General features: G+C 44.3%; 2 protein-coding genes across 3 annotated transcripts; both read left to right on the top strand.

Annotated features, from left to right (window-relative positions):
• The first annotated feature begins 41 nt into the window (after positions 1-41).
• LOC119721936 (sulfotransferase family cytosolic 1B member 1-like) lies at positions 42-15,416 on the top strand. Of its 2 annotated transcripts, none has more exons than XM_038191890.1 (7): positions 42-464; positions 10,858-11,103; positions 11,932-12,164; positions 12,424-12,547; positions 13,346-13,440; positions 14,131-14,323; positions 15,030-15,416. In XM_038191890.1, the coding sequence occupies exons 2-7, from the start codon at positions 10,884-10,886 to the stop codon at positions 15,140-15,142; spliced, it is 978 nt and encodes a 325-aa protein (XP_038047818.1). In that variant the 5' UTR covers positions 42-464; positions 10,858-10,883; the 3' UTR covers positions 15,143-15,416. The 2 variants fall into 2 exon arrangements, with proteins under 2 accessions (XP_038047818.1, XP_038047819.1); XM_038191891.1 differs by lacking the exon at positions 42-464 and adding an exon at positions 856-976.
• On the top strand, positions 4,231-5,208 carry LOC119722234 (uncharacterized protein K02A2.6-like). The gene has a single exon (XM_038192279.1). The coding sequence runs from the start codon at positions 4,231-4,233 to the stop codon at positions 5,206-5,208; it is 978 nt and encodes a 325-aa protein (XP_038048207.1).
• Positions 15,417-17,022: the final 1,606 nt, after the last annotated feature.

Here is a 17,022-nt window from a genome sequence, read left to right as displayed (position 1 = left end):
AAAGAAGTAGCTATTTCTTTATAACTTTGCGATCAACAGAGGGCGCTCTTACAAATTATAAGCAGTTAATTTGGCACCAAAATGTATTTATTGGGATGAAATTATGGAACATAGAAAAAAAGGCGGCGATTTCTTACACATTTTGGTAGTCTTGGTTTCAAGACCTTCGTGTTTATGTTTACCAAAATTTCTAGAAAGAATATATAGGTTTTCCCGGCCAATTTCCTAAAATGTTTATTCGCTTCTGAAACTCATTAATTTTCGTCTGAATTTGGGAATCACTCTGAACATGCGTGTAGCGATTCCATCTAATCGATGCATTGTAGCAAGTCTAATCCATGTATCCCAGCATGCATCACTCCTAACATGGCCGCTCACTGTTCGTACGTGAACTCGTGTTGTCGTCCAATAAACCTGGAATAGTTCCCAACATATCGGAGTCTATAATTTTCTTCATGGTGTCAGTAAGTACAGGATTCGTTTCTTAATACATCATGGCTACTTTCGGCAATATTGGAGAGTTTTGTGAAAAGAAAGAGACGTGGGAAATGTACACTGATCGTCTCGGCGAATATGGGTCGCACTAAACAGCGTCAACACAGCGTCAACACAGCGTCAACACATGACAGAAGCGTCAACACACCGTCAACACATCCAAAACACATTCTGAATTGACAAAAAGGGCATATAATTGTGAAACATACAATAAAAGAGAATTTCCATTGGATTGAGTTTCCATTTCGTTGTGAAAAATATCGTATTTTCACGCGAAAAAAATGACCTTAACTTGCACGGCCGTTGTCCGCCATCTTGACTTCGCACAAAGCTTGGACTACACCATTTCAAGTAGGGGTGTGAAGGTAATGACATTATCTTGTCATAAACAACAGAGGGCGCCTTGCTGCAGACTAGACAGAGGGATACCAGATCTGTGTGAGGACTAATTAGGATCGGAGGAGTGGCAGATCATTATTTTGTGAGTTGTGTTTATGTTTTGGTCTTTGCAGATATTTTTAACACTGGCGACCCCGGCCGCGTCCCTCTCTGTTGGTTTATTGTACAACGCTATCACCCTTTAGAATAATGGTATGGTCCGCGCTGCCACTGAGGCAACATGGCGGGTGTTCGGCAGCTGATTTCGGAGCGGCACGGAGAGCCAATTTTCTTGAACTAAAAATCGCGATTTTCAGACGTTTAACCTATTGATTTTAAGCACAAATCTTGTTTCTGTCCATACTGTATGGGTTACATACTGCTTTTGTCAATTTTAATGCATTTTGGATGTGTTGACGCTGTGTTGACGCTGTGTTGACGCTTTGGAGTGTGTTGACGCTGTGTTGACGCTGTTTAGTATGACCGGCGAATATTTCGCGGCGAACAATATCTCCGACGCAGCACGCAAAAGGGCCATACTCAACTCTGTCGTTGGTTCACAAACATATAAGCTGATTAGCGATCTTCTTGCCCCTAAGAAACCAAACGAAGCTACATATCAAGAACTAGTGGACAGACTTGAGAAGCATTTCAAACCCACAAAGTCTAGCATCATTGCTCGCTTTCAATTCAACAGCCGCTGTCGGCGATGTGGTGAATCAATCGCCGAATATTTAGCTGCACTACGTGCACTGGCCAGTGACTGCAAGTTTGGCCAAAACCTTGATGAAATGCTGAGAGACAGACTTGTGTGTGGCGTGCAGAATGAACGCATCCAGAAATCCCTGCTTGCCCAACCAGAGGACAAACTTGACCTCAAGCGCACAGTGGAACTTGCACAATCAATGCAGCTCGCAGGTGATCAGGCAAAGATGTTGTCAGCCTCTACCAGCACAATGGCTGAATCAAATACCACTGTCAACGCTTTCAAAAAGAAACAAGCTCAACGCCTAAACAGACCAACATGGTCAAATCAACGGCAGACATCTGCACGCAGTAGTTCTACACAGCAGCAAAAGCCCAGAAAACCTTGTGGAAATTGTGGAACTTTTCACAAGAGGCGCGAATGCCCAGCCTATGGCAAGACTTGCCACAAATGTAACAAAAAGAATCACTATGCTGATTACTGCAGAAGCAGCCGCCACGTCTACACAGTAAACCCCGATTCATACTCGGAGGAAGATGAACCTGCCGTGGATGAGCAAGAATTATTTTACGTTCGAGCCGTGGACAACACCAACTTGAACTTGAAACATGACATCCACGCTACGCTTGTGGTGAATAACACACACGTTCCTGTCCAACTTGACACTGGTGCACGTTGTAACGTCCTGCCCATGAATGTTTACAACGTCATCGCACCACCTAAGTCCATTGATAATTCAAAGTCAACCAAGCTAATCGCTTATGGAGGAACCGAGCTCCACACAGTTGGACTAGCTACACTGCCATGTCGCATTGACTCATCGCAGACTGAACACAATATTGACTTTCACATTGTTGACACACAAGTGAAAGCTATCCTCGGCTTAACCGATTGCCTCCGTCTAGGCCTGCTGTCTGTCAATAACTTGGTTTACCATGTCTCCAATGACACCACATCGCCTCAAGTCTTCAAAGACTACGAAGACCTGTTTGACAGCTCGCTCGGGTCACTACCAGTCATCTACACCATGACCATAGACCCCAATGCTACGCCGGTTGTCCGACCCCCACGTCGCATCCCTGCTGCAATGCAAGACAAGGTCAAGTCCGAACTGCAACGGATGACTACCTTAGGCGTGATCACTCCAGTCTCCGAACCGACAGACTGGGTTTCCTCCATGGTCGCGACTCATAAGAAAAACAGCGAAGAAATCCGCTTATGCATCGACCCTCGCGACCTTAACGGAGCACTGAAACGCCCACACCACCCTACCCGAACAGTAGAGGAAGTCGCTGCCAAGATGGATGGTGCGACAGTTTTCTCAGTGCTTGATGCTAAATGCTCGTTCTGGCAGATCCCCTTGGATTACGAATCATCACTGCTGACTACATTCAGCACGCCATATGGCAGATACCGCTATCTTCGCATGCCCTACGGCCTCTGTTCTGCCTCCGATGTGTACCAGAGAACCATGGAGCAGATATTCGCCGATCTGCCATGCTCCATCATCGTAGATGACATACTAGTTGGTGGACGCACTAAAGAGGAACATGATCGAAACCTCAAAACTGTCCTTGATCGGATACGCAAAATCAACATGCGCCTCAACCCCACAAAGTGCCGCTTCGGTCTTGAACAAGTCTCATATGTCGGTCACGTCTTCACCGCCAGTGGACTTAAGCCTGACCCAGCTAAAGTCAGTGCTATCACCGACATGCCTCCACCCACTGACGTTACTGCCCTACAACGCTTCCTTGGCATGGTGACATACCTGGCCAAGTTTGTACCCAACTTGAGCGACTTAACAGCCCCACTACGCGAGCTCACACATAGTGACATCCATTGGTGCTGGCTAGAGCAACACAATGCCGCATTTCTAGCAATCAAGGACAAGATTGCTAATGCGCCGACACTCATGTACTTTGATGTCCGCAAGCCAGTCACGTTGACCTGCGATGCCTCCAAGTTTGGCCTTGGCACAGCCTGCCTACAAGAGGGTGCCCCTGTCGCGTATGCTTCACGTACCATGAGTGACACTGAACAACGCTACGCACAGATTGAAAAAGAACTGCTTGCAGTTGTGTTTGCCTGCACCAAGTTCCACGACTACATATACGGTAAAGACATCGTAGTCGAAACTGACCACCAACTATTGGTCACCATCGTCAAAAAGCCTCTGCTGAGTGCCCCTGCGCGGCTTCAACGCATGCTTCTCCGGTTACAGAGGTATAACATCACCCTCGTGTACAAGAAAGGAAAAGAATTGTTCCTTGCCGACACTTTGTCACGTGCACCCTTGACAACGACCGGTACTGAAACTGATGACCTGCAAGTCATGACCCTCCTGCCAATCTCTGACATGCGACTTGAACAGCTCAAGAAAGCAACTGCCTGTGACTCTGCCATGCAACAGCTCACTGTTGTCATCAGTCGCGGATGGCCTTCGCATATCAACAATGCCCCACCAAAGGCCCACCCCTACTTCGCGTTCAGAGATGAACTGGCTTCTCGACCGCGGTATCATCTTAAAGGGACATAAGGCCATCATTCCCAAGTCACTACGCGCAGAATACATCCAAATACTGCATGAAGGTCACCCGGGCATCGAGGCTACCAAACGCAGAGCCAGAGATGTAGTTTACTGGCCATCAATGTGCCTTGATATCGAACAGTCCGTCTCTGGATGCACAGTTTGCAACGCTACCAAAGCCCATCAACAGAAAGAACCACTGAAAAGCTACCCCCCACCCAGCCTACCATGGGAACACATTGGAGTTGACCTATTCCATTGGAACGGTATGGATTACCTAGCCCTTGGTGACTCATACTCCGGCTGGTTTGACTTCGCTTCACTCGACAACACCTGTGCCTCTACAGTCATTGAGGTACTCAAGAGACAATTTTCCATCCATGGAATCCCCCGCATCGTTATCAGTGACAACGCGCGACAATTTGATTGCTTCGCCTTCAAACAATTCGCACAGTCATGGGGCTTCCAGCATACAACCAGCAGTCCCCATTTTCCCCAGTCCAATGGCCTTGCAGAAAGCTCTGTCAAGCGCGCCAAACAACTCCTCGAGAAGACAAAACGCGACGGTTCAGACCTCTACCGAAACCTGCTGAACATTCGCAATGTCCCAACCAACCCCCAGCTTGGCTCACCTTCCCAACGTCTCATGTCACGGCGTCTTCGCACAACCATCCCTACCCCGACGCCACTCCTTAAACCCGCCATTTACACACGCGTCACAGCACAGTTACGCAAGAGGCAACAGCAACAGAAGTCTACATACGACAAATCAGCCAAGCCCCTCCGACCACTGAAACCAGGGCAAGTTGTTCGTCTACAATCACCCAAAGGGCACGACCAGCTTGGAATTGTCCAAAAGCATTCCAGAAACCCCAGATCGTACATCGTCAATGCCCAAGGCACACTCTACCGCCGCAATCGGAGACACTTATTGCCAGTCCCTGAACCACCTCCACAGCAACAACACTCACCTGACTTCTACTTACCGCCACAGGATCCACTGCCTCAGCCTGCCATCCCCCACGCACCTCCACCACAGCCAGTTCTCACTCGCTCCGGTCGCATCTCGAAGCCAAATCCTAAATACATGTACACTTAACAGTTTTGTGTGACTGTTATTGCTTTGCCCGCACTGGATTTGTGTTGTTGATCCAAATTTTAAGCTGATAACTTTGGACTGTCCCCGACTACTGGACTGTTAGTAACTCCATTTGCCTACTCAACATGTGTTATGTGTTGTACACTACAGAGATGAGGGCAGAATAATCCCTTGTACACACATCGAGTACTGAGGGCATTTGAGTTTTGTTTTTGTTTTTTTTACTATATTATTGGTTTAACCCTCTGTTTGTTTTTTAGAGGAAAGGATAGTAATTGTTTATCTTGGTACATTTACATAACCAGTGTGTTTTTTAAATATTCATTAAGTGTTTTCAAATCAGTGAAATACTCGGACTTTAAATTACCAGACTCCAGTTTACAAATTCACTGATCAAACAAATGTTTATTTCATAAAGCTGTTTTATTCAAAATGTTAAAACTAAACTTAGAAGAGAGGATGTAGCGATTCCCATCTAATCGATGCATTGTAGCAAGTCTAATCCATGTATCCCAGCATGCATCACTCCTAACATGGCCGCTCACTGTTCGTACGTGAACTCGTGTTGTCCAATAAACCTGGAATAGTTCCCAACATATCGGAGTCTATAACTTTCTTCAATGCGTTTCATTTTCGCTACCAGAGCATTCGATTCCATTTCAGTTCAATCAATTAAGGGATTGAGCAGCACCTTTCGTTTATGGTCATTCAGATTCGTTTAAAAGACTTCGTTTTCGCTTTTAGAGGACGATTTCAGACATTGACCATTCAGGGCACTTTGATTGGTCACCTGGATTGGTGACTAATCAAAAGTGCCCTATGATTGGTCTGTCTGATGCTTGCCAGGAAACAGTGTAGCCAGAGCTATGAACAAGTCTGCTTTTCCTGAATTCAAAGGTATTTGTATTTTCACTTCCCACTGAAGCCTATAGGGGCGCATAAGGCAGTTTGAAGACCGTTTTGGGGGTGAAATCTGACGATTTTGATTGGGGGTACGAGTGAAAATGGTAAAAAAAAAATATTAGTAACCGCAATACGGCCATCGATCTCAGACTCTACTATCGCCCGACCATGTCCAAATGATGAAAAGCGATCCGTGTGAAAGTATACATAATGCATACGTAACTTGTCTTGGTTCATAAAATCGCCCTTTTAGGTTTAAACGAAACCGAGGTTTCATAACCCTTCCGAGTTCCATCAATCCGGGAGCGTTCATCAAGGGTCACTTTTTTTTTTTTAAACTTGTTGATCTCGTCCTTAACAAAAGCCTTTGTTGATAGAATACTGTACTGTTGAATTTAGAAATTGAAATCAACAAAAATAGGTTAACTGAATGGGGATTCATTTAAGCGCCTCCCACCAAAACCAAATGACCAATCTAAAGCCTCAGCTGGTTTCATCGGATGTACAACTGGCACTGGTTTCTCTTTACTCATCCATCTTTGCAGCGGCGGCGGAACGGTTTTCAAACTTGGGGGGGGGGGTGATCTCCAAAATGGGGCAGTTTGCTCAGTAAAAGGCATCTTCCGTCGGTGCAACAGCGTATTTAGCTTTTTGGGGGGGGGGGGGGGCACATCCGTGCTGAAATGTCGACACGAGTTTTCACCGGACAATCTTCCAAAATAGGGGGCGCTCTTCAAAACCGGCCATTATGCAAACTAGCTATGCATTATGTGCCCATTCAAGTTTCAGGGCGCATTATAAGGGTTTTGGGAATTGGTTTTCATATAACTCGTTTATATCAGAACTCTCTCTACCATTTTGGGAAATGGTTACTTTTACTGAAAACAAATTATCCGAAATTTTGGGGCCAGTTTTGTTTTCATGGTAAGCGGGAAAATGTAGTGTTCGAGGGGGCACATCATGTCCGCAACGGAGAGGCACTTGGGTAAATCTGGGCCTGGGCATGGGCGTCGCGAGGGGGGGGGGGGGGGGGGGGGGCCCCCCCCCCCCCCCCGGAAAAGCGCCCCCCCCCCAAAAAAAAAAGGGGAAAAGGAAGAAAAAAAGAAAAGAAAAAGAGGCGCGAAGTCATAGTGGTGTAAATTTAATGAGTAGCGGGGGGGGGGGCAAAATGTCCCTGCCCCCTCTAAACTGATAAATCGAGAATTTGTCGAGAAATACATGATTTTTTTGGGAAAAATATGTTTTGCCCCCCCTCTAGAAAAAAATCCTGGCGACGCGCATGGCCGGGGGGGGGGGGGAAAGTGCAACCCCCCCCCCCCCCCCACAATGTTTCAAATTGGCAAAGGCCAAGAAAGAACACTATTGCACATCATATTTTCAATCAATGCATAACTTATACAAGGTCATCCGCTTTTCATGCATTTTGTTCGTTTCTAATAATAACATCACACAAATTCCAAAGAAGAACATCAAAGCCTATATAACCAGTTAATATGTTGACGGTTCAGCTCATCGGGGGCTATTATGCTTTTCGAGAAAACAGTGAAAACAATATTTGATTTGATCACGAAACACAATTTCGTCAAAGGAACTCTTTATTTCTAACGATGAGTCACTTGATTAATCGTTTGAAATCACCTATATACATTTCTTTATTTCTTCTGGTGTTTTTTTTTTATACCAGTACGTACGATCTTTAATATAAATAAGTTTTTTTGATAATAATTCGGTAGGTTACTTTTTGGATCAATGCTATTGATCATAATATATGCCTTTAATATTATAATGCTTTGCTTACAGTACACAGGCCATAATTAAGTGTTTCGTAGGCCCTAGGCACCAGTGTTCCGTAGGCAGCTACTCCGTCCTATGCTATTAATGTACAAAGCACTGTATAGCCTTGGTCAAGGCGCTAGTTGTTATTCATCCGGCTGTAACGCGGTAAACGATATCTTCGCTAGCGCTATGCATGCAATCATAATTATGTCTATGCATGCAGTGCATTAAATACAGCGGGAACAGCGACCTCACGCGGCCACTATTTTTATGCAAATCAGTTGGACCCAATCTAGCGCCTTGGTTCAATCGTCCATGTGAGGTTTTGGGGGTGTGTTCATTATGTTAATAGCCTTAGCTGACTTTAAATGTCGTTTTCTTATTGGTTGCGTGGAAACTTGCATAGTGAAACGTGGCACCGTACATAATCCATACACGTACACGTTGTGTGTCTCTGCACACGGCACCAATGCACAAAAACTGTGGTTCCTGTCACGTCCGCAAAAGATGAATAGCTGCAAATACAACCTCGTCCCCAGGGTGTCGACCAGTATGCGCCCACCACTACCTGCTCTCTCACCCTGGTATTGGATGTGCCAGATTGCATGTGCCAGATTTTTGCACACGTATGCAAATTAGGAACAGTCTGGTGCCTGGATATGCGTTACACATTAGCGTTTGTTTTTGTATGCGGTGTCTGGGGTAAAAACAGAGTCAATTCGTAGCAGCGCGAGCACGGCGTGAGTTACGAAAACACGATTTTTGAAATCAAACTGTTACGATCTAATCGAGAAAACATGCAGTATCATATTTCATATTAATATGAGCAAATTGGAAAGGAAATTAGTATTTTCGAGAAGGCGTGGACGAATGATCGCGAAAACACGTACTGCACGTTGTGAATATATAGCACCAAGTACACAATAAAAATCCATTACTAGCCAATTGCGGTATCCAATCAGGATACAGGAAGAAAGTTTCCTATCCAGGGTTTACTATTGGAAACACGGTTGGAAATAAAGTAAGCACTGGGGACGAGGTTGCTGCAAATAATTTGATGACGTCCGGATTTACCAAGGTGTGATTGGACACTCCACATATTAGCCCCGCCTACACTTATCTGTATTCGCATACGAGGTCGTGCGCTAGAAATCCAGCGCAAAATAAAGAAAAACATAAGCTTTTGCCGACGATTGAACCAAGGCGCTAGATTGGGTCCAACTGATTTGCATAGAAATGGTGGTCGCGTGAGGTCGCTGTTCGCGCTGTATTTTTAATGCACCGCATGCATAGCGCTAGCGAGGATATCGTTTATCGCTCTACGGCCAGGATGAATAACAACTAGCGCCTTGACCAAGGCTAAGCACTGTACAAATCAAGCCAGGCCAAACTGGTATAGGTCATAGCTCTAAAAGCCTGTTTTCATAAAAGGCGTCATTCGCTTCTCAAAAGTGGGGATAGTAGGCATACATGCAATCCCCATTGTGTATCTTGATCAGAACTTATGCGAGTGTGAAGCCTAAACGGCGTGTGGTTCGGGGCCCGCTTATTGGATTCTAGAGGCTCTGTACGTGGTGCGATCAGAGGCAATTTTTGACCACTTTTAACCCAATTTGTTTCATCATTTAAACATCATTTTCGAGTTTGGAGACATTTAATTAGCTATTTGGAGCTATTGAATCAAATGTATGCCACAATTTATTACTCGGGAACGAAAATAGTTGGGGGACGACATGTCCCCCCGTCCCCCACCGATCGACACCCGTGGTTGTCTCCGTGCTTCAGAACGACAGACTAGACTTTACACGTAAATATTATACTCCCGTATACCTACATGTAGGGCCTATGCCAAGATGCTGTACAGCGTCAGTTGGTGAAATCGAAAATTCTGAAAGAGAAACCTTAACAAAAAGTTTTCTCTGTGTAAGGCGTTGGTATTCGTGTTCATGGTGTAAATCGAGGACACGCACGTACAACATCATCGATGAATTGAGGACAGGAACCAAATCGAGAACGACCTCGATTAGAAAACGTGTACAAAACCAATGAGAGCTGTTGCAAAAAAGTTAGAGTATAAACAAAGGAAAAGGGGAGAGGATCAATAGAAAATCCTCGAGTTACACCATAAACAAACCTGCGTGTGTGTGTGAGTTTGTTTCTGCATTCCGGGGGACGTTGAACAATAGATGACAAAATAATAGGGTCCCCAATTCCCAAAGGTCCCCAATTTGGCAATCGTGCACAAAATATAATGGGAGGTCTTCCTAAAAAAAGTACAAACAAAAGAGGGGCAATAGGGGTCCCGATTGCAAGCAAATACACACTTGTGTGTGTAGGTCCTTTTTATGTGCTTTATGGCATACCGCGGTATTTTCGTAGGCCCCCAAATGTTTTCGTAGGCCCCCCAATATTTCGTAGGCCCTAGGCACAGTGCCTGCTGTGCCTATTGGGTAATCCGGGCCTGACGGGACAGGGCTCGCGTTATTGTTATCAATAATTGTTTTGGGGGGTTAATATATATATACACATGGTAATAATTTAGGTAAGCTGCCGGCAGTTCGTTCCAATTAACGTTTCGATAAGACAGTGGGCTCTCGGGACGCGGTCCGTGACTAATCTACACGTTTTTATCTTTCATACTGGAATCTTTCTCCAACCTTTGCATTGTTGCTAAAAATGGTGAGCATTATGTAACATCTGTATACATTGGCAGATCACCGAACATACACCAAGTGATGTTTAACCACTGCAAGATGCCAGAAATAACATCAGAAAAGTTGATAGCCATCGTTTAATCCTGTTTTTTTAGCATTACGAAGATAAGACTCGATGTACATGTACAATGTATATCTGTATGCAAACGCGCATAGGCTCTGAGTGAAGCGCATACTCAGTGCCATATTAGCACCGGTTCACATCAGTTTTCCCTTCCCAGATTCATCTCTCTCCCTTTGTCTCTCGATCCTGAAGCTGAAGCTTCATCAAACCACGTAGAAATGGCTGCCAATCCCTTGCTGTCGCTGCTTCCTGCAACCATCAACGGTAAGACCCATACCGAACTGCTGCAGGAGATCCAGGAATTCAATGCATTGAGGGGCGTACATGAACTCGACGGTAATCACTACGCTTGGCTCATGCCAAGAGATAACTTCGATGCACTCAAAACCTTCCAAGTTCGAGATGATGACATTTACATGGTGACATTCCCAAAGTCAGGTAAGCTAAATGCCCATGGGAGCTCTTGTCCCTATTGACCGACGGGCCCCTGCTCCGGGCACGGTGCACCCTCCCTAGCCCTCCGCCCCTCTTTGTTACTCGTGGGCAAATTATAATCCACTAACGTGAGACAGCCGCTCTTTATCAGTTACAGAATGACTGACACACTCAGAATCGGGACTGAATTTCCTCCAAAACGAATTTAGGCCTACTTGTATTTAAAACGGTTCTCGTTTTATTTTAAACTGAAACCAAATCCGTTTATTACCTCCACCAGTGCACCACGGAGGTTATGTTTTCATAGGATTTGGTTAGTTTGTTGGTTGGTTTGTTGGTTGGTTGGTTTGACTGTTAACAAGATAGCTCAAGATAGTATGGACGGATTTGCAAGACATTTTTTAGGGGTTGGTCCTTGGGTACAAGTACAAATCGATTTGATTTTGGAAGTGATCCGGATCTGGGTCTGGATCCAGGATTTTTTAATGATTCTTCACCATTAATATTCGAGTATTTTTTTGGTAGTACTGACAATATGGCAGGGAATTGTTGGTGGAGGTTTGCACTCTTTGAGTGCTTTCTAGTTAGACATCTTACCATCTTGTTAAAAGGACTGTTCGTGCTCATTAACGACGTTTATGTAGTTTTCACTTTGTCTGTTTTATCTTAACGATTCATCTTTTTAACAAAGTAATCCCCTGCGAGTAGACTTGTTTGCTGTCCCACATTATAAGGGACGGCAACTGACACTGGCAGCCCACCCTGCGCGAACTGATTTATCATCAGGCCTCAAACTCATTCGAAAATAAAAGTACATTTTTCTCCTAAAAGGGACTCACTGGCTCGGAGAGATAATTGACTACGTCATGAGCGAAGGACGGGACGATTTTGACCGCACCAACATGTCGGCTGTGCTTGAGATCACCATGGAAGCCGACCCGTCGAAATTTGCAAGTGCCACTCCTGGTTACAAGATCTTAGAAACGATGGCATCGCCTCGGATAATGGGTACGCACTGCCTGCCGAACCTGCTTCCTCCACAGGTCATGGACAAAAAACCCAAGGTAACTTCTGCGGCCATTCTTTGGACGCGTTACAACTTACACCCCAAATTTAGCAATGGCCCAAACTATAGTGGAACCACCCATAAATTATAGCTAGGACGACTGCTATAAGTTTAGTTGTAACAGACTCATTCCAACGACAATAGTTCGATGTTGGGAACCCTTCACCTCTCAATCATGATGACCTAATTGTCAAAAGCTATAGGTATAACACTGGCGTAAATACATGTTGTTTCCAATATTGTTGTTCTTTACCCAGATGTTTTACTTGGCTCGGAACCCCAAGGATTTGATGGTATCCTACTTCATCTTCATCAAACCATTCCTGACTCCTACACTTCAGACGTGGGAGGGATTTCTGTTTATGTTGGTTGCTGGACAGAGTAAGTAGACCTCTTACTGTGGTTTTGCGTCGTCGGTTTTCCTCATTTCGCCTTTATACAATATATTGTTAGGCCTTAGTGCAGCGCTGCGTAGCTAGGGGCGGGGGGAGGTCGTTGGGGGGGGGGGCACTAACGCCCCATAAATAATAATCGCCCCCCCCCCTCCGGTCGGCCCACACTGGAAATTTGGCAATCGGAGAAAATGTGCAGAAATCAGCAATACATTGTCTTACAGTGACCGTGAACTAGTTTTAAACAGCGCCCTCATTGAAAGATGGTGTCCAGAGGCCCCCGCTATTTTAATTTATTGAGGACGGGTGTCCGGTGAAAAAAACCTGTCTACCTTTCAGCACGGATGAAATTGGGCTCCCCTCCACAGTAACATCCATCCAGTCCCCCCGCACTCCTTCCCCTCCCCCCCCCCCCCCCCCCCCCCCCCCCCCCGGATAAGAACCCTGGCTACGCCGCGCCGCTGCCTAAGATAAGTGCCGTTAAAAACTGCAGCCTTGGATCTAGACACTATAATAGTCGATGATTTGCCAACAACTGCATGGTATACAGCAGAAAGGTTCATTCATTAATAGCAAAACTTCGTCTAGTCAGCGTGGTTTTTTTTTACAGATGTTAAAGCTCAGCGAGCAATTATTGAAAGAAAAACGGATTATTGCTTTCACATTGTTTCATTGATTGTTGTGCTAAGCGTGATTGATCGTGTTAGCAGATATCCTTACATTTTTCTTTCTAATCGAGCAACGTGACTGTACGTCTTAATGTAGCGCCCTCGTTTTCTTGCCTCAGTGGTCGGCGGGTCTTGGTTTGATCACGTGCTAAGTTACTGGGAACGTCGGAATGATGACAATTTGCTGTTCCTAAAATATGAAGATCTTCACAAGGTAAATGTAATTCGATTTAAATTGGGTTTCCCTTTGTGAACTCTGCCAAGGAGGTTATGTTTTCCCCGGCGTTGGTTGGTTTTTCCCCGGCGTTGGTTGGTTTTTCCCCGGCGTTGGTTGGTTTGAGGATAACTCAAAAAGGTATGGACGGATTTTCATGAAAACAATTTTGGGGTGGTCCTTGGTACAATTATAAATCGATAAGATTTTGGAAGTGATCTGAGTCTGGATACAGATTTCTTATCCCAGAATTTTTCACCCATCATTATGGATATTTTTCACCCTGTGTGATCGACCAGCTTCGTGGGCGTGGCACTGACCCGGTGACCCTGTATGCCTTATCACCCACCTAATCTAACCACACAGGTCAATGGACTAGACCATTTTATACAATGGGGGAGTGGAAAAGTAGACCAACACAGGCATATACATGTAAACTACAACATGTTTGAGTTTAGGGATGTGTTTTAGAGACCAAATTTGTGCATTGGTGCTGTGCGTATAATGGCGGGAAATTGTTTAGCCTTGGCGGAGGTGTGCACTCTCTGAGTGCATTATTTTGGTGGTTTTCCGTTCATTGAAATGTTTTGCCGATAATGTTGAATTCGTTTTAAAGGCCATAATCGAGTACACAATAATTGATCGCACATATGCCGGCACGTTTATTTTTCTAATCATTTATTACCACAGGATCTGAAAGGAAATATTCGCAAAGTTGCCGCCCACTTGGGGAAGAATTTGTCTGATGACGTCATCGATAAGATTGCAGAACGTGTGACCTTAGCCGGGATGCAGAAAACGTATAAAAATATAGAGGAAGCCCATGGCGAAAAGGGGAAAAAGATGACACACTTGTTTGGAATGGCGCCATACTTGAGGAAAGGTGAGGTCTTACAGAAACTAAAATCCAGGGTTTTTATATGTCTTAATTCTGTGGTAACAGGTGGTACATGTATATGGAATATTTTATATATGAGATTTTAGTTTGCAATGAACTGTCGAGATACGTGATCAACAGGTACAGCTTTACATTCTACAGGTTGTCCCACACAAAAAATATCAGTTGAAAAAAAAACAATTCATAAAGGTATATTGCATGCAGGTTTGGGACTAATTTCAAATTGCATTTGAAAGTCAGTTAATCCAATCTATCTACCATACAAACTTTATTTCATTCAAATCGATGCATTGGCACAAACGCCATGCTTCATTGAACTCAAGGGTTGAAAATCGTCTTGGGCCACTTTCCTTGAAAGTGAGAACGGGCAGTTAGAGAAACACACAAAGAATGTATTTCCTTTGTTCAACAATCGTGACTTATTCTACCGACTTTGATCTGTAAACTTGATAAATAAAAAAATGTTGCGCAAGTGGTTTTTCAAAACCCGTATTGCGATTGCTGTATCTTTTGAACAAAACATCCTATTGAAACCAACAAAAAAAGCATTTGGAAGACCAATGATTCTGCTCAGCAATTACATTAGACAAACATGCCCGATTCGACTGTTATGATTATAGGGTAATTGAAAAAAGATGGACATTTCTTTGTTGATATTAGCATGATATCTCTTCTTTTGTTCTTGCAATAGGTAAAGTTGGGGGCTGGAAGGAGGTCTTTACGGCTGAGCAGAGCGCCCTCTTTGACATGATTTACGCAGAAAAGATGAAGGGATCTGGTCTTGACTTCGACTTTGAGCTTTGATGCTCTGCCCTTGAACTAGAAATTTGCAGTCTTTTTTTGCAACAACTATACTTTATGTCGAAAAGTCAGTTATGAATTCTCAACAATATTTGTAACTTTAATAATGCGTAAAAACAATGGTAACTTTCATTATTTGCTCAATATTTTGAACGCCAATATTACAGACGTGCAACTTTATTTGTAAATAAACTATAAAAAAAGGCAACCGTTAACCCTGAAGGGGCCGGGTTATTTTGACCATCTCTCAGCCGGGGGGGGGGGGGGGATTCCGCCCCCCCCCCCCCCAAGATCTCGGCCATAAAGTGACGAAAAATTTTGAAAACTTGGCACATGCATAGAGCAACTCTTCCTAAACATACCCAAGAAATTTCATGACTATAGGCCAAAGGGTTTTGGAATTATGGTTAATTAATTATTCATATGTACGAATGGCAATTCTGCTCTGTGTACACGACGTATATGCGAAAATTCAGTTTTCACGGCGCGTAGCGCCGGAAAATTTTTCGCTACGCGGCAACCCGTGGTCCGATTTTTATGTTTTTGGTATCAAAAGATGCGCAAAGCTCGAGGCTAAAAAGTCATAACAGCTCGGGTCGCGAAAATTTTTTTTAGAAGCTATCACGGAAAATGTTGAGGGGGGGGGGGCGGATTCCGCCCCCCCGGCCCCTTTAGGGTTAAGGACGATGGTCGACATTATTCCTAACTAGCAGGAGCGTAACAAAATCTAGAGGTAATTTGCTCAACTTTGATGATTCAGTTAATATCAACATATCCCTCGTGAGCCAATTTGCGTATACACATTGTGCAAGAAGAATGTGAAAAAGTACATGTTCATAATATTCATTTTAATGGTTTCTAGATTTTACATTGCCTTCTTATGTATACTACCCAAAGGCAAGGGTGGCTCCAATTTTTTTGGGGGTGCCAAAAACATTCTGTTCCTCCAAAACAATTACGGCGTGCAGTGGGCTTCTGGGCCCGTTTTTTGGGATGCTCAGTAGTGTATTTTCTTTTTGGGGGGGGGGATGACCCACGTTGACCCCCCTTACCTGGATCCGCCTTTGCCCATAGGTAGATAGATTATCTAAAATATTTTCTAAAATAGCTTGGATTGATGAATATGGGTCTGTCAGAATCAATCATCAAAGACACAAATATTCATGGGTGACCGGTACAAGGCACCGGTATAGATTTACTGATAGGCCAACTATTTCACGCAGTATGAGTGTGTGAATTTCGGCACACATCACCCTATCAGCTTTGGTCCAAGATTTAGTGAACAATAAATAACACACAAAAACACGTTTTGCTAAGAAACAAGCTTCTATTATTTATCTTGCTTTCAGACAAAGGGCATTGGAAAGGAAATTAAAAAAGAAACAATTGCTTACAGAAGGAATAACATGATATTTCCGCAATAGTATATTTGGAATTAAATCAGACAATGAAGGATATAGTCACCATGTAGATTGCTCCTTGTGACGCAGTCTGATCCATCTTTTGAAGCCCTCATTCCCCGTTGAAAGTTGTCAATTAGAAGCTTAATGTTGAGTATGTTTTTTTTTCGGAGGCAACTCACTTTTACAACAAGGTGTTAGGGGGGGGGGCAAGATTTTACTACATCATGGGCGTCGCAAGGGGGGGGGGGTGCTGGGGCGCTTTTCTCCATCCCCTGGAAAAGCAAAAAGAGAGAGAGATATGAAGTATTTTATTTGCTAATAATAATTTAATACAAATTTAACAAAAATGGGCTTCTGCGGGGGGTCAATGGAGATGGGGTGGGCAAATGTGCCCCGCTGCCACCCATAGTTTTTTCACACCTTCAAGTTCATGGTCTACGAAATGCTCCGACATCAAACGGGGGGAGGGGGGCAACTATT

The sequence above is a fragment of the Patiria miniata genome, unplaced genomic scaffold, assembly GCF_015706575.1.
Source record: "Patiria miniata isolate m_02_andy unplaced genomic scaffold, ASM1570657v1 HiC_scaffold_14, whole genome shotgun sequence".
NCBI lineage: Eukaryota > Metazoa > Echinodermata > Asteroidea > Valvatida > Asterinidae > Patiria > Patiria miniata.
This window is presented reverse-complemented; position numbering and strand designations above follow the sequence as displayed.